The 19046-nt window shown below is 34.4% G+C and overlaps 1 protein-coding gene across 1 annotated transcript in view; it reads right to left on the bottom strand.

The window, feature by feature from the left end:
* Positions 1–6867: 6867 nt before the first annotated feature.
* Positions 6868–19046, bottom strand: part of LOC132723669 (putative ammonium transporter 3) — a 32317-nt gene continuing 20138 nt past the window's right edge. The window contains exons 2-10 of the mRNA XM_060708428.1: positions 16737–17000; positions 16237–16525; positions 15638–15709; positions 15330–15389; positions 14830–14906; positions 13027–13140; positions 11832–11953; positions 10596–10764; positions 6868–7756 (exon numbers count right to left, since the gene is read on the bottom strand). Of these exons, the coding sequence (XP_060564411.1) occupies positions 7047–7756; positions 10596–10764; positions 11832–11953; positions 13027–13140; positions 14830–14906; positions 15330–15389; positions 15638–15709; positions 16237–16525; positions 16737–17000 (1877 nt within the window). The 3' untranslated portion in view covers positions 6868–7046. The remainder of the gene's footprint in view (positions 7757–10595; positions 10765–11831; positions 11954–13026; positions 13141–14829; positions 14907–15329; positions 15390–15637; positions 15710–16236; positions 16526–16736; positions 17001–19046) is intronic.

Below are 19046 nucleotides of genomic sequence, written 5' to 3'. Positions count from 1 at the left end.
ACACAGTATACCATCATACCGGATCAGAACTGGGTACAGAGCCATGGGGGGGGGGGGGGGTTATAGAAAGACGATGACGACGTCTTGCGACATCAACTCCAGTAAAGTAAAGTAAAAGTAAAGTAAAGTTTATCGGCCGTAGGTCAGTACTATTTATGCCCAGGAAATTCCTTCTTAATCACCTAAATGCTTCTTCAAACAACGAGCACTATCAGAATGTACCATATTACACACAATATACGTTTGAAATATATAAACAGTGTTTTCAGCTATAAACATCCGAAAGTTGGAACTAAATTCACTAACGGTTGAGCAGCGTAAGTTCTTGACCACTTTGGACTACAAGACAATTCTATTGGCTAATTCGGACACACCTTTTCTTAGAAAATCTATAAAAGGTGCAAAAACCGCAATCACACCGTAAACACGGACATGGTTTTAAATATTAACTTGCGGACGAGAACTTACGACTTGAAACTTACGGATTTGCTGGGTGTTTCAAGTCGTAAGTTCTCGTCCGCAAGTTTGGTAACCATCTATGACCTTGGAACAGTCGCTAGTCTAAACTCTGTATATAAATAACGAGTCGCTAGTTTTGAAACTTACGACTGTCCGATAGAAGATAACCTTATGTTTAGTAATAGAAAGAGCACCGAAACACGAGGCTATCTGATTTGTACGAGGGGGCGTAGCCCCCGAGTATTAATCAGATTGCCGAGTGTTTTGGTGTTCTTTCTCTTTTGTATCATAGTCAAACATAAAAGCACGTTCCCTGTTGTCACAATATGAAACCCCGGCAAAAATGAACCAATGAACGAACTTCTGAATATGACATTTCTGTCGCTTTCCCTTTATCTGCCGTCACAATATGTAAACCCCAGCAAAAATGAACCAATCAATGGGCATGCTCTGGAGTGAGGGTAACTAATACCAGCACTCCAGTTAACGCACTGTGCATGTATATGTATACGATTTAACCCTGACACATTTTCAACAGAAAGGTCTCCAACCTATGATACAATAATGTATTGTTGAACAGAACAAAGCTAATTTATGTGTCGCTACTCACGACCTGTCGTTAGATCGTAATCTGAGATACAGTAATAATATATATAAAGGATAGCTGAACACTCGGGAACTATGATGACTGACACCTAGAACATAACCCCTCCTCAGAAACAATAATAAAGAATCTAACAATTAAATAAACCAGTATATATGTGTTGTTCAATTAATGTTCATGTGTTTGTCTGATTTGCATCTATAAATAAATGCATTTTGGTATTTGAAATATATCTTTGCTATTTCTTATGGATTCTGATCATTGTCGGTAGTTCATCCTGATATAAATGCCGTGCCGTCCCGTACTACTACCGCACACCTACCGTTACGTTAATAGTATATATTTATTAAGATGCTTGTAATTTATCATCACTCACATAATTTATGCCAAGTTTCATCTATTACCTGCATGTATATTTCAAGAATAATTATCATCACTTTGAACTAAGAATTTTATTTCATATTTTTTTTACTTTAAACTAATCATCTTTGCCATCAAATGTATAATTTCAGACTTAAGGTAGTTGTTCCTTGTCATCACTCACATCACATAAACTAAGCATTTATATTTTAACAGTTGTCTCCACTTTAAACTTGAAAAGTTGCTCATTATTTTACTCTTATCATCTTCATTACATAAGGGATTTGATTCAGACTTCAGATTATTGTCTTTTCCACTACGAAACAAACATTTTTATGTTGATATTTGATGTTTCACATTCAATGACATGCATGTTACAAACTGTACGAGGTGCAATGTATATGTCACTGTTCAGAACTGTTCACTACGGTGTTCCGTTTGGACAGTCGTGATTTTTAATTTAGTCTGTTACCGCAATGCACGATGGTACGATGGTGAAAACGCGATGGTACGATGGTGAAAACACGATGGTACGATGATGAAAACACGATGGTACGATGGTGAAATCGCGATGGCGCGATAGTACGATGGTGAAAACGCGATGTTACATCGCGTTTTCACCATCGTACCATCGATCGTGATTTCACCATCGTACCATCGCGCATTCACCATCGTACCATCTCACCATCGCGCCATCGTGTTTTCACCATCGTACCATCGCGTTTTCACCATCATGCAATCGCGTTTTCACCATCGTACCATCGCGCTTTCACCATCGTGCCATCGCGCTTTCACCATCGTACCATCGCGTTTTTACCATCGTACCATCGTGCCATCGAACCATCGTACCATCGCCTTTCGGTCAGTATAATCAGTACACATACAGAAAGATGTCAGATTCTGTTACGGTAGATAATGAAAACAAGTTTAGAATACTTAATATTTTATTTGACTTAAAAATAATAAAACCTGTTATTTTTACATTAAATAAATTTTCCATTTATGTCGTGATACTGTATATAGATCAACGACTATTTTAATACATGGTTATGTATGCTATATATATGTCTGCATTTTTTTCCTGCTTTATTTAAACTTTACATGTACAGTGCACAAGGGTGACAACTTTTTTTTTTAATTTTTGAGTGATTGCCATTTGTAAATTTCAGGTTCCAAATACTAAGATCTAAAAGATACACAAATAGAAAGGGTGCAGGGTTCCATAATGAGAAGGCACACATTGTTGATAAAAATATAACATTGCGCATGACCACCGGAAGACGATGGCACGATGGTGAAAACGCGATAGCACGATGGTGAAAACGCGATGGAACGATGGTGAAAACGCGATGGTACGATTGTGAAAACGCGATGGTACGATGATGAAAGCGCAAATGTACGATGGTGAAAGCGCGATGGCACGATGATGAAAACGCGATGGTACGATGGTGAAAGCGCGATGGTACGATGGTGAAAGCGCGATGGCATGGTGATGAAAACACGATGGCGCGATGGTGCGATGGTACGATTGTGGAAACGCGATGGTACGATGGTGAAATCGCGATGGAACGATGGTGAATACGCGATGGTACGATGGTGAAAACGCAATGACACGATGGTGAATACGCGATGGTACGATGGTGAAAACGCAATGGTACGATGGTGAAAACGCGATGGTACGATGGTGAAATCGCGACGGTACGATGGTGAAATCTCGATGGCTCGATGATGAAAACGCGATGGTGCCATGGTGAAAGCGCGATGGTACAATGGTGAAAGCGCGATGGCATGGTGATGAAAACACGATGGCGCGATGGTACGATGGTGAAAACGCGATGGTACGATTGGTGAAAGGGCAAATGTACGATGGTGAAAGCGCGATGGCACGATGATGAAAACGCGATGGTACGATGGTGAAAGCGCGATCGTACGATAGTGAAAGCGCGATGGCATGGTGATGAAAACACGATGGCGCGATGGTGCGATGGTACGATGGTGAAAACGCGATGGTACGATGGTGAAAACGCAATGACACGATGGTGAATACGCGATGGTACGATGGTGAAAACGCAATGGTACGATGGTGAAAACACGATGGTACGATGGTGAAATCGCGAATGTACGATGGTGAAAGCGCGATGGCACGATGATGAAAACGCGATGGTACGATGGTGAAAGTGCGATGGTACGCTGTTGAAAGCGCGATGGCATGGTGATGAAAACACGATGGCGCGATGGTGCGATGGTACGATGGTGAAAACATCACTATCGTACTATCGCACCATCGCGATTTCACCATCGTACTATCGCGTTTTCATCATCGTGCCATCGTGTTTTCACCATCGTACCATTGTGCATCGCGGGTACAGACTAAATAAAAAGTCACGATTGTCCAAACAGAACACCGTAGTTCACTATTTACGGGAGAAGTTGTGTAAGCGGCCGATAGAGTCGGTAGAGCCGCGGAACGGTATTCCGAAGTCCCGGGTTCGAGTCCTGGTCAGGCTGCACATTTTTCTCACCCTGTGGCATGTGACATTTTTGCTCAAAATGAAACATATATATATATATTTACTAGCTATTGTCATATTTTTGTCTGCCTTAACTGAGTTCAGTAATAAATTATTCGAGCACATACTCGTATTGTTACGACGTTTTCTCTATAATTTTGATAATTTATTTCAATATATGGCATAGGTTGATAAAACATCGGCCACGTGCCAAAATATCAGTTAGAAACATTTGATGATATCACTGTAAACGTACATAGTCGAGATCTTGTAGACAACTTTGAAAACACACATCACACGGCAGAAAGTTCTACGCTTCGGGCGATAAGTAACTGTAAGTATACGAACATATAAAGAGGTCGTTTGAAGATGAGACTTTTATGGCTTCATTTTTTTATTAAACCCGAGAAGAAGCAATAGAACTTAACTTAAAAGCAACTTGAAAGCATAGAAGCAATGTAATGTCAATAATATTTTTTAATTGGTAATTGCAATAAATCTTATGTTACCTGCCAAAATTACTGCCATTGGTGCTTATTGTTCCAATGTAATATTAACATAAAGTAGTTTAGTCGTAACATTCTTTATCTTTAAAGAAATATCCGCACACTAATAAGATTACCAGATATACAGGACAATAAAACAATTATATATTTGTAATATAATTTCTAGCAATGTTTGTTTTATATTTTTAGCTCAAACAAAAAGAAAAGGTTACAAAATGACCTTTCATAAAAATGTATAGGAATTCGTTTACTTGTACTTTAATCTAGTATATAAATGTAAGTAAATGGCTCAGTAAGGAGAGTAGAGAGAGAGAGAGAGGGAGGGAGAGGGAGAGAGAGAGGGAGAGGGAGAGAGAGAGACATCACGCGCAAATTCTCATGGTAACTTCAGGACTATACATGTATACATTCTATAATTATTATAAATGTCTTATTCTCGCCAGTCATGATGTTTCAGTCATTAGTCTATCGCCCAATGTAAATGCCTAAAGTTGAAAATTTCTTAAGTCTATTTCGCAAAAACGGTCTATCTAGATAATCATTACCCGTGTCTATGAAAAATAGGTCAACGACTAAGTTTGTAAGACGCTAAAAAGAAAAGAATAAACGCCTTAAGCAGCTACAGTCGCTCCTTTATCACTTTTAGTATGTGAGAAGTTAACAGTAAATATTGAGCTAAAAAACATTAGAATTTAAATCAATGATCTGTTAAAACGTTAAACTTTTTTCTCATTAGTGTCCAGCTTTATTTGTCATCCAATGAAAACGCTGTATTTCTTAAAAATATGTGTGAGAAGAACAATTGTCATCGTCATAGCCGCCAACTGAGCCGCGTCATGACAAAACCAACATAGTGCGTTTGCGACCAGCATGGATCCAGACCAGCCTGCGCATCCGCGCAGTCTGATCAGGATCCATACTGTTCGCAATCAGTTTCTCTACTTGTTATAGAGTTGGTAAGCGAACAGCATGGATCCTGATCAGACTGCGCGGATGCGCAGGCTGGTCTGGATCCATGCTGGTCGCAAACGCACTATGTTGGTTTTGTCGTGACGCGGCTCAACTGTTTTTCAATGTCCTTCAGTTCAAATAGTCTTGACGTAATAAAGCGAATAAAGAAGCCAAATAAAGCTTGACAATAAGTATGTTAGTATTCATCCGTAGCTGTTCTACAGAAATTTTTAGAAACTTTTCCCCGGGGTCAAACCCTTTTAATTTTTTATTTAAAAACCGGGCCACGGAAGGGACCCTAACATTTTTTAAGCGTCATTCCAAACCCAAAACCCAAAAATATTTTTCCATCTTTTTTGGGGACGTTTAAAAAGAAATTTCCAAGGGGGGGTTTCCCAGACATTATTGACTTAAAAATTTTCAAAAAAACGTAAATTTTTGTTTTAAAAGTTTTTTTGTCCCAAATTTTGTTTTATAGAAAAAAAAAAATATCAAAATAAAATTTTCTCATATATTTTTTTTAAATTGGGTTTTCTTATTTTTAAATTAGGAACCTTGGGGCCTCCGTTTTGGAACTTTAAAACTGTTTTTAATATTTTTTTTTCCCTTTCCCCTTAAAAGAAAAAAAAAAAGAAAAAAATTTCTTTGGGCAAACCCAGTAATAAGAAATATTTTCCCCTGGGAAAAAAGGGAAAAATTTCTTATTATTTCGCCCCGGTTTATTAAAAATTAAAAAACAGAACAGAGGGGATTTTGTAGGTTTATTTCACACCGTCTCTTCTGCCCTTTACACTAACTCCCGTTTTTGACTTTTTGAACAAACACAAAAAAACAAAACTAAAACTTCTCAATATTTTTAATAAAAAGAACGAAGTAAAAAATAAATAAAATAAAAATAAAAAATTTTTGTCTATCTGAAACAACCTTTGTACCTTATATCTTTATAACAAAAATCAATATTTCTACATTTTCTCATTTTTTTTAAAATTTAAATTTTTTAAATTTTTTAAATTTTCTTGTACAGGGAAAATTTGAATCTTTAATTGAAAACCAAAAAAAGAAAAAAGGGGGCCCCCAAATTTTTCGTCCGTAGTTTTTCATATTCCCGATTTTTAAATTACCCACTTTAAACCGTACCATAGTGATTGATGGCAAACAAAACCGATTGCTTCAATAGTATATAATGCTAGTTTATGGGCAGAACTTTGCTGATGTTGCTAGACCTTGCTGTTCAACCCATTTGCCCTTTGTAAAAATGTTGTTATGTGTAAAATAATGTTCTTAACTTGTATTCAAAGATTAAATTTAACCTAATATGGTAGTCTTTATTGCCTGAAAACATGTCCGAATATAATCCATGGATAAAGGATTAAATTAAAGTATTTTCCTGTGTTTCTATCTCCACATTAAAATCAATATACAAACATAAAATAATGTCAAAACCGTACAAACGAATGTATTTCTCCACCATAACAAAATTATCAAAGCTTATTGCCAAGAATATCATATAACAATAGTCATATATTCGTTCGAATGAATCACATTCAGATGAAAATGCAAGAAAAAAAATAAAGCACTCTTATTTATTGCACCATGGCTTCAGTCCAAGGTATTGCGTTATTTTAACGATGCCTATATGCTGAAATAATATGGCATCTAAAAGTGTGTGATAGCATTTGACGGCGTTTCATTGTCACGTGATTCCGTACACTGCTTTAAATCATTATATGAAATTTGACATGAAATAGTGTTCGAACTTGGGTAGCTTCCTGACAGAGATCCATATCCACTAAGATAGGATTCGCTGTCACTCGTCTCTGGTTCACATTGTTCCTTTAACACACCGTTATGTTTAGATCTCGGTAGACGAAGAGATGAAGTCCTGTGTCTATTGTCATAAAAACTTTCATTTTGCCCTTCAATATTCACCGAGTGTGTATTGCAATTGTGATCTAAACGTCTTTGAAAATGTTTAAAGGACCGGTTGCGAAATTTGCTACGTATTTGTGTAAAAATGGAAGAGTGTGCCATTGAATCTGATTCTCTCGGCGAAGAATGTAAACAAGTACCGTTCAAATTATTGCTGTTTTCACTAGAACCAAAACTTTCTTCGTCAATAGGTATAGTCATATCAAACGAAGCCGGTGAACGATTTTCTTGCATTGACAGGTCAGTATTTATCTCAGCTAAAGTTCTACGTCGTCCGGAATGACCTAGTAAACTTGTTATACCAGTTATTGAGTTTCGAGATAACCCATTTCGTGCACGAGCACTACCAGTCTCTTGTCCGTTCATATGACCATCGCAGTCATTTTCGTCGGAAGGATACACGACTCTCCCAGTTTTCTTGTCGTACACCAAGTCACCTATAGAATAGAATGATGAAAGAATAAGAATTCCAGAAACTAATATTATTAAATTTAACTAAATCACTGTTTCCAAATTTAATACCTTTTCATATATTTTACATGAACGTTCCAGTTTTACAATCAAGTATTCATTGTCAGAGCATGTTTTATGTAATTTTGTCATCGTATTGGAATAAATACAACAAATAAAATTCAAATGAACATCTTAATTATGTATGCAAGTGAATAATTTGGTTGTTTTGATTTTTTTCAGTAAAAATGGATCCAAGTTCTCAGAGAAACACACTTTTGGTTAGAGCTATAATATTTATAATTTGAAGAATACTATTTGCATACTAAATGAAATAAACATGTTTATCTTTTTACACGTGATTCAGCGCCTTGTAACATTGGGGTCCAACGCACTTTGGGGTCAAAATCGAGAAATTGACCCCAAAGTGCGTAAATATGCTACATATTAACGCACTTTGGGTTCCAGAGTTCTGAAGGTGTCAACTGAGTTCTGCTTAAATACTGAGTACTGATGTATGTTCGATCTGCAACATTGAAATATTTGAGTTCAAGATGACGGTCGATACTTTGTTTGATTAATTTTACCACTTGAAATATCTAAAAATAGTGTCCATATAACAAAGTACTCTAGTACATAAATTGTGAATGTATTTCTAAAATTAATAGATGCTGCGAAAAATATCATGTTCTGTCAGACATTTACTTGATAACTTTTGGTGCCATATTGAGCCTCTTTTTAAATATGAAAGTTCTTCACTAACTGATTCAAAATCATTTAAATCCCCTTTGATTAACTCTACTATAATTAAGGGCACATTTTTTGCGTCTATTTAAATACCTTGATATTATTTAAAATATGATGCATAAATGCAGTTAATATTTTTTCAAAAGAACTATAAATAAAACTCTGTTGCAAAATGTTTTGGTGAAATATCAAGTTTCTCGATCGGATTATAGATAGTGATTTTTACAAATACATTATCAAGCTTATCGTCAAACTTCAGTTTTTTTTGTAAGCTCCGTAACAACCGTTCGCAAGAGGCTTTTTAATGGAAATCTTTCATACTTCTTTAGAAAGCGCAAAAACATGGATTTTATGTTTAAATAATGGTATCAGAGAAATGTAAGATGCTTGTAATCTGAATAAACTAGTGAATAATGTGAAATAATTTGTCATAAAAGTAGCAAAATATAAACAATGTAGTATTGTACTTCCATATAAAATACTTATTCACTATAACTGTACTTATTGCCAAAAAGCAACAGATGAAAAAGGTGGTTCAGGTAATTGGCCAATGATAGCTGTACACCAAAATTAAAAAGCTTTTAAGAAAGACAAATAAAAGCATAATGGGCCTTTAAAACATAATTTTTTAATCTCGGGGCGATGGACAGCTGTGTTGTGTGGTGTCCCACAATCACCTCTAGGCCCATCAATGAGAATTTTGCAACTTTTACGAAGTTCCGCTCTTAATGTGTGACTACTAAAATAGTTTTACTGCCTTGTACGGACTTCTACTTCTTAGGGGGCCGCATCTACTTCTAGGTCAAGATTCTTAAATGTCACATTTAGATAAGCTAAATAAATGACCCTTCAACATTTTTATTCAGGCACATTTTTTAAACTGAAATGTGTTATTTTTAGATTTTCTTTAGGATTTTATATCTTTGTCTTTGCTAAGAATATCATATTTCTGTAAATGTGTAAATAAAAAAACGGGGAAATGATGCAATTACCTAAAAACAATGAGGTTAATGAAAGGTGTACATTTATTTCAAATATGTGGAAAATGTGAGAAAAACTATTTTGAGATTATTAATTGATACAAATTCTTTACTTGATGAAAGTTCTTCACTAAATGATCAAGATCATTTAAATTCCATTTTAATTCTACTTTAATTCAGGGCACATGTTTTGCATCTATTCAATATTATGTTTTATTGTTATGCTTCCGATCCTTAAAGATCGTTCAGCACGACATTATTGTTGTGCTTGTGCTAATTTAATTCTTTCTATTCGGCTGTTTTCTTGCTGGGTGGTTCCAGTATTCCTTACTTGAATACTGTTGAATAACCCTTAGGTTATGTGGCCTGCTTTTTAAATTTGTCTTTTGGCGTCTTATATGTGAAATGCAGGCTTAATAACCTCTGATCCCATTTCAAAATTCCATTTTATTTAGTTCCGCCCATTGTTTTCACGTTTAGGGCACACGCATGTTTTTACTTGGGGGCCATATGCTGCTTTTCATGGAATGGCACTTACGTGTCACATTAAAGGTTCCATGATAACCGCCATATGAACACATCCGCGGATGTTTCTTAATTCAAAATTGTACCACTTGAATTCTGCTTAAGCCGGTGCTAGGATGCGTGGACGGTAACTTGCATTTTCCAGTACCGTCCATGAACAGGCTCAATCAAACCGAGCCTGCAACATTTTCAATTGTGCCGTGTTGGACGTTCTTTAGGGATTCTTATTTTCTCTATTTTAACACCTTGACTGTTGTTTACCATTGGCTTTGACTACAATATATCATTTAAAAAATAATGAAATTCATTTTATTGATTGACTTTTTTATGACCCCAAAGTGTGGTCGTTCGTCTGATATTAAAAAATGCATATGTACCTGTTTAACGCACTTTGGGGTCAAATTGGACCCCAAAGTGCGTAACGCACTCTGGGGTCGGACCCTAAAGTACGTAACACACTTTAGGGTTGGACCCCAAAGTGCGTGTGACCCCAAAGTGCGGTGTTAAAGAGCCTACTGCTTCCACTTTGCACTAATTATGAAGAAGACCCTTAGATAAAACCTGTGTCACGTACCAATACCGTGCTCAACAATATCAGCCCCGATGATTTCTTCGGCTAGTGGTACACGTAGTCCTATCGTTAAATCAATCAGCTTTAAGATGATGTATGACATAATTAATGTCCATCCGGTTATAGCCACCATCGCTAAAGTCTGTACACCGAGCTGACGGAAACCACCATTCTACAAATATACCTTTCCTTACTTTCATATTTATCATATTTATCGTTAGATATCAATGCCATGTATTAATTGTAAAAGACACATAACTTTGATTAAAGCGATTTTTTTTCTAATAAACGATTGATTGCCTTGAACTTTAATATTTCTTTCATATCTACGATAGTTGTTTGTAAAGAGGCACAGAGGCGCAGTAAACATATATTTCATTATGATATAGTCTCTTCAATCGTTCATATAAATGTTATATTATTATATCTATTTCTTTGATTAATGAACCTTTAGTTTTGGTTATAAGAATATAATTAAAAACGAAAAGTATGACATGTATCTGGCATAAATTGGGATGGATTCAAATTGAGTAAAGTAGTAATCAATGTTTTGTAGTGCAATTCCTCACGAGTAAAAGACATTTCATGCTTCCATATTAAATTGGACAAAGAACACAACCGTTTTAAGGTATGACAAAAGCTGTCATGCACAGGCTCAATCAAACCGAGCCTGAAGTATTTTCAATTTTACCGTGATGTGTTCCGTTTCTCCGCTTACACAATGCTTTAATTGGCATATCAGGAAAACATTGAAACTAATTATGATTTGACAGGGTTTATACATCGTAAAGATTGCCTGCTTCAAATTGAAAACATTTTGATATAGGCAAAATATATCTCATCTTTTGATCATGATTTCTGTTCATTATAAATGATCAATACACGTACTTGTTTAAATGGGAAATAATTCCCAGAACAATCTAGACGAATCACTTCCTCAATTACAAACTTTAATTACTTCAAGCTTTAATGATAGCATATGTCGAAGGTGTGCTTTTTGTATTGCCAGCTGTAGTTCATTTAGTACTGAATGTAAAGTCTACATAAATAACATATAACCAGTAGAGCAGACAACATGATAAAAACATTTTCCTTTTCAAAACCATAAACACTTTTAATTGGTTTGCAGAAAAAAAATCACGAAACTATAATTAACATTTTTTATGCATTGCACAAGTTTGCACAACATAAGTAAAAACAATTGAGCATCACTGGTTACATTTTTCTCACAAGACTTACATAAAATGCACCGGCTGTAGCACCTTGAAGATAGAGCGCCTCGAGGAGCGAGTCATCTCTTATAAACAGTCCTGCAGCAAGCATTCCCCAGAATCCTGAGAGGGCATGAGTCCCAACACATCCTGTAACATTCATCATTCAATTTGCTTCAAATGACGCTGCTCGTTCTGAACATGTGACTTATACCGGTTATTCGGCCATGTGTAGTTATTTTTTTAAAAGCAAACACAAAAAAGGGCAAGCATAAATATTATTATGTTTAAATAATGGTTTCAGAAAATGTTAGAAGAAAGTTACCTGAAAAAGTAGCCATACATATGAAATGATTTGTCATAAAAGTTGTCATAAAATGTAAATAGAGTAGTATTTTGACTTCGATAAAAAAAGTAATTCGCTCAATGTAGTTATTGCCAAAAAGCAACAGATGAAAAAATGGGGGTTCCGGTAATTGGCTAATGAGTAACAGTTTTGGATACTATAAAAATACAGAAAAAAAATTACGAAAGAAATGCATTTCTGCGACAAAATGGGCCTTTAAGGAATCTAGCATTCAATATTTCGTTTAAACAATAAGGCCATCAAAAAACTATGCAGATAAAATCGTATCAAATTAGGAATTAGAACTTTAGAAGTAGGGTTTTATCCGTTTAGCAATAATTTGTGCATGCGCCATTCGCTTTTAAGGCAATAAATTACCATATTTATTTTATACAAGCATTTTGGAAGTATACATTTTTAAAATTCAAACAATAATTTTTTGCATCAGATATATAACTTTATACTTTTGAAAACAAAAAGCACCGAGTCTAACAAAAATTAATCTTGACCGTCTATGTCTATAAATATGACATTTTTCTTAAACAGAATCCATGGGGCCGGGTGATTTGTTTGTTCCGTATTTGTTTTATATTTGTTTGTACTATATGCATGTATCGCAAGTCACTATAATGAATAATTTCTTCTTCTTCTATTTCTTTTTCTTGACAGTTTTACCTTAAACATATATGAGTTTAACCCCTGTTTTAATTGATTTCAGCGTGAACTGTCAGGTTACGATATTCGTTACCTGTCTCAAACAGGAGATACCGAGTAAACGTCGATGAACTCGGTGATTTTTTACTTTGAGGGAAACAAATTTTGAAGTACGATACATAATTGTTAGATATTTACAGAAATGGTACAGTCAGTAACTTACCAACTGGGTCGTCTATCCTTAACTTATCAAGTAGAGCAACGCCTGCATTTGATATGATGGATCCAATAAAACCAATAACAAGACCTTCCCAAGGCTGAACTATGGCGCACACAGCTACAATGTAATTGATTATTCAAGAAAAAAGTCTACGATAATTCACCAATCACCAGAAGATTTCGTGGAGATGAAAGAAAGTTCAAGAAAATTATCTTCAAATACAGCTCTGATCTGTTTAAAATAGACCTACATCATTAGTAGATTTCTTTACGAGTACATTAAATGACTCTTGGTAGTTATTATTATTAAAATGAAATTTGCTATATACTCAAAACGTAAGCCAAAATTAAAATGTGCTTGTTACCACATTTAAAATAATAGAAGGATCCAATGTCTGTGTGTTCGTAATTGACATATATCTGATTAGTACAGTCTGCTTGAATAAGTCTACATTAAGCTATAATATAAGTGACCTTCAATGAGAAGAAATTTGATTATCTTGTTCTTCTTTAGTCAAGGTGTACTTTTCATATTTTTCACTTTGTCCTTGGACACAAATCAAACGAACACGTGCACTTAGCTAATCTCATCTCTCATTAAATTAATCAAAATGAATCGTATTCAATCTTCTCTTAACTGCAGTATAATCAAAACATTTGCAAGGTTTTCATTTCACAATACGTAAAATGGTACTTGTTACTATATAACACAACGTTTTCCGCATGGTTAACAATTGCTAATGATGGACACAGCACACAAATGAAAATACATTGTATATACTACAGGTCAGAATGAATATTCTGAATAAACGTCAACAACGTAATATAGTTTAATTTGGTATTAACTATATACTCAAAATGAAGCCCAAATTAAAATGTGCGTGTAGCCCCATTTAAAATAATAAAAATAATAAATAGATCAAATTTCTGTGATGTGTGATCGTAAATAAGTACAGTCTGCTAGAATAATTCTGCATTAAGGTTAATATAATTGACCTTCAATTACAAGTTAGGGAGAAGAAATTTGATTATCTTATTTCACCGCACATTCATATGAAGTTCTTCTTAAGTCAAGGAGTACTTCTAAATTAATTAAACTGTTACTATATTCGTTTTCTTATTTTACACTATGTCCTTGGAAACAAATCAAACGTGCACATGCACTTAACTGTGACAGGTTTTTTTTTTTAGATTTTATAGCAGTTCTAAGTAAACGTGATATTTTTCAATGGTAAAATCTGACTTATATTCATAAAATCAGAAAAGCGAGGGAGGTGACATAAAACCTTTATGACAAAAAATTAAAGGTTTATATAATTAATTTCTTATTTACTACACTCAGTACATTCATGTCTGGTTAGACTTAATGCTACCATTCAGTTGTTAAACGGTACACATTATAACTATTTAAGGATACTTAGCTCAAAACCTTCAAGGATGAAATTCTATTTTCTGTATAATCATTTTTCAAAATTTAAGCTGCGACATACAGTATAACCCTTGCAGAGCAATATAACCTTTGGGCTTTGTGCTCAGATATGTTGCTCTAAAAAGGTAAAATAAAATAAAAACCTTTACTTTGGGAATAAATCATATGCTGCTGTAAAGAGGTTATTGCTATACAAGGTGCCGCTCTGCTGAGTCGACACCACATGTATAGCATCAATCTCCTACGCAGTGATCTCCCCTATCAGTCTGCCGAGGGAGGTAATCACTGTTAGGAGTTTGGTATAACACTACTAGATGATTACATACAATTACATGTACATAAAATTATCAAAAGTAAAATACCATTACATTGACATACCTGTGATTGACACCAGAGACCCTAACAGGCCGTTTATCATGTATGTAACGTCAAATATTCTTTTCTTGACAAAATAACTGGAAATTTAAATTTTACATTTACAATTTACTGTATGGATGAAATTTTTATATCATAAATTATTGAAATATTAGGAAATAATTGAAGTGGAATTAGTGTTGCCACTTATATAAAAAATTTACCAAGGTTTGAAAGTGTGTTCAAGTGCAAATATTTTCATTTTTCTCTTTGTTATATCCAATAATTACTGATAAACATGCATTTTTGTCAGAAATTATATCAACGGTTTTCATAAATCCAAATATAACCTAATATTTTAATTGGATGATTTAGAAACATGCGTTATAATACGTTTGAAACTTAATATAATAGCGAAACTCACATATAACAGTTCTACCACTATTTCAAAAACATTTTGTGTATCTTTTTACATACTTTGCAAATGAAAAAAATGGCATTTAAATTTTAAGATGATATTGTACCTTAAGAGAAATCCAGCCACCCCGCCGGCAATGGATGAGCAAAGTGTAGAAGCAGCAGATCTAGACAAAATGAGAAATATAAATATACTTGTATCTTTGGACACTGTTAGGGCGGTTAACTTACACAAAATTAAATTTCCATATTTTATCATACGTTACAGTCTAGGTACTTTAGATTTAAGCCTGTTATGTACTAGTCACATACAGTAGAATTCTACTAGATTGATAACTAATTACTAGCAAATTCAATTTACAATATTGTGTCAATATATATTACATGATTAGATAAGCAACTGCAAGAGAAATACCTAGCAGCCAGTTTCCATTTCAATCCAGATATTCCAAATGTACTACCACAATTGAAACCAAGCCATCCCCACCTACATATAAATCATAATCATGTTAGATTTCAGTCACTTTATAGTCAAGATAATGAATATGGAAATATAAGACAGAGTACATATTTTGTTTTACATTTGAAACATAAATTCATTTTGGCTAATCAGGTGTTTTAATGCGATTCAGTTAAAGTAAATGTTGTAATAAGCTATAAAATAAAATGTAAGTATCCTTAAAATATATTTCACCTAACACATCGAGATCGTTTTTCATTACCATTAAATGAATTATTTATTGCCTAACTGTCTATTTAATTTGAGGCATTTTACGTGTACTGACGTTATGACAAATAATATCTTTATCAAATAAATAAGATATACATGTATTTATGTTATATATTTATTATGTTAAAGGGTTAAAATTTCATTAATTTCACTAATCAAAGCACAAAACATAATTTAAATGTAAAAAGAGTAGAGGTCACGGACAAAAATCACAGTTCAATAAACGCAGTCCCTGCAAATGCAAAAATAATCTTATACTCTTCATTATCGCAATGCATACTTACCATAACATAAACATGCCGAGGACTGCATTTGTTGGAGAGCTCATCTGGGGAATTCTACTAGTTTTACCGGTATAACGCCCATGTCGAGGCTTCAACAACAGGGTGGCAACTAGTCCTGTAACCCCGCCTACAATGTGAACAGGACCCGCCCCTGCTATGTCTACTACACCAAGTTTATAAAGCCAGCCATTCGAAGCCCAAACCCAATGTGCCGGGATGCAAAATAATAATGTGTTGAACATTGAGAATATCATATACGAAGTTAGTTTTGTTCTTTCAGCCATTGCTCCTAAAATAAGAGTATAACTTTTAAGAAAAATTTATGAAAACAATTATATTCTTTAATAATCATATTAAATGTAATGATATTCTTAGTTTACTAAAACTGCTAATAAGGTCAAAGACAATATATGATATAATCTTTTTAACGATATGATGTACTTCATTGGAAGCACTAATTTGTAGGGAAGCATGTTTTGATATAATTTATTTTCATTTACCTGACACAATTGTTGTTGCTGTTGTTGCAAATGATGATTGGAAGAAAAACTTGGAATAAACAATTCCCAGCTTATCGTCGTTAGCATTAACAAAGAAGTAGCCCCAGCCTGTAAACGCATTGCTATATTCAGAGTCTCCAAAACTCAATCCGTAACCGACCATCCAGTAAGTGAGCCCACCAAAGACAACATCCACAGCATTCTTTACCATTATGTTCAGTTCATTCTTCACACTTACAGACCCACTCTCTAACAACCCAAACCCTTAAATCGAAAGAAAGAAAAAGCCATGTTAATATAATGTGACTAATGCAAATATAGTGAGAACTGGGGATCACTTACCTACGAAGGAAGGTAATTCACGATTTCAACTTCACGAATTCACGATTTCAACTTCATGAAGTTGAAATCGTGAATTCATGAGCTGAAATCGTGAATTAGTGAAGTTGAAATCGTGAATTCATGAGGTTGAAATCGTGAATTCATGAAGTTGAATAGTGAATTCGTGAAGTTGAAATCGTGAGTTCACGAAGTTGAATTCGTGAAGTTGAAATCGTGAATTCGTGAAATTGAAAACGTAAATTCATGAAGTTGAAATCATGAATTCGTGAAGTTGAAGTCGTGAATTCATGGAGATGCATAGTGAATTCGTGAATTCCGTATTTTGAAAACGGGAATTCCCGAGGTTTGAATTGTGAATTCATGAAGATGAAATCGGGAACTCATGAAGTTGAAATGGCCCTACCGATCTTTCGTACTTACCACTTGGTTTCTGATTCAAGGATTTAAATATATGGTTACATTTTCAAACTCTCTGATTATTCACTGACTGAAATATCTTCTTCCTTTGCGAATCGTCCCAGATATTCAGGCAAAGGTCTCAGAGAGCAAACAAACCACAGAATATGAAGCTGCAGACCAGATCAATTTAACACTTTACTTGTAAGTTTACACTCGTATTAAGGACAGAATTTGGTTATGAATTTCATAAATGATTGGTTAAGTACTCGATTTGTACTTTTTAACACTGACGTATGTGTACCCAAGTATTGCAATCCAATAAATTAGTCAAGGTAACGCTGGTGCTATGGGGGCACAGTAAATGATGTGTAATCCATCATCTCTCATTAAAATAATCAAATAAAGTCGTCTTCAATCTTCTTTTCAGCTGCAGTATAATCGTAACACATGCAGGGTAGTAATTTAACAATACGTAAAATGGTACTTGTTACTATAGACGCTTTCAAATTATCACAACGCTTTCGCATGATGATGGACTCACCACTTCTTATTTGGAGATGCATGGGAATTGTGTTCGTGTGGCCGGCGTACTAGTAAGATACCGTTAAATATAAAAAATTAGAATACATTGTATATCCCTTACACCACAGGTCGGAATGAATATTCTGAATAAAGTTCAAACAACGTAATATAGTTTGGTATTATCTATAGTTTCAATCGATTTTTGATATTTCAACCAACATTGGTGATAACTTAATGACATAAATATTTGCTTTCGAAAGGGTCGGAAGTTTTATACATAGCCTTATTAAAAAAGGATCTGCTCCGTTGTTATAGGTTCAAATTCAGACCGCAGGTATTTGATTGCCTAGCAACTTGGATATAATGTATAATGATAATCGAGAATTCTGAGAATCGAGATTGAGCAAAGAAACAAGATTTATAAACACAATGCCTGGTCATTTTTCACGACGATGTCACATTCAATACGAAAATTTGTTACTAGATAATTGCGGTTTCAGTCAAATGTTCATGTAAAATTTATAAATGATGCACATTTATTTGTTGTGACACGCACTTTCAATTAGATAATGAATACAATTAAACACTGCGTTATAACATAGACTACATAAATGAGGAACTCAGGAAAGTTTGAATCTGTAATTTACTACAAACGACGCCTTAGGACAAATTAGAATACCAGACTGCCTCAAAACATGTCTTTTTATTCTAATTAATTGATGTCATTCGTTCAATTTCAGCAAAGCATCATATATTACTGCATCTATCATTATGACACGTTCAGTTTCCGGTACGTACTGATTACTTTAAAATATATCTAAGTGCAATGTGAAGCATATCAACTGTTTTTGAGGTCAACGTTATTAAAAACAAACTTTCGTTATATGCTTTCAGTACACAAAACAGTCAAATTACATTTTGAAAATTTTAGATTGCGATGAACATAATCTAATAAATCATAAATGAATGGGAATTCCAGAAAAAATACACTGCGTCGTAAATAAAATGCACAAGAGTATTGGAAGTATTGGGAGCACGTGTACATAC

The sequence above is a fragment of the Ruditapes philippinarum genome, unplaced genomic scaffold, assembly GCF_026571515.1.
Source record: "Ruditapes philippinarum isolate M1 unplaced genomic scaffold, ASM2657151v2 ctg47_1_1_1_1, whole genome shotgun sequence".
NCBI classification, from domain to species: Eukaryota; Metazoa; Mollusca; class Bivalvia; order Venerida; family Veneridae; genus Ruditapes; species Ruditapes philippinarum.
Note: the sequence above shows the minus strand (reverse complement) of the source record. Positions and strands in the feature narration are given on the sequence as shown.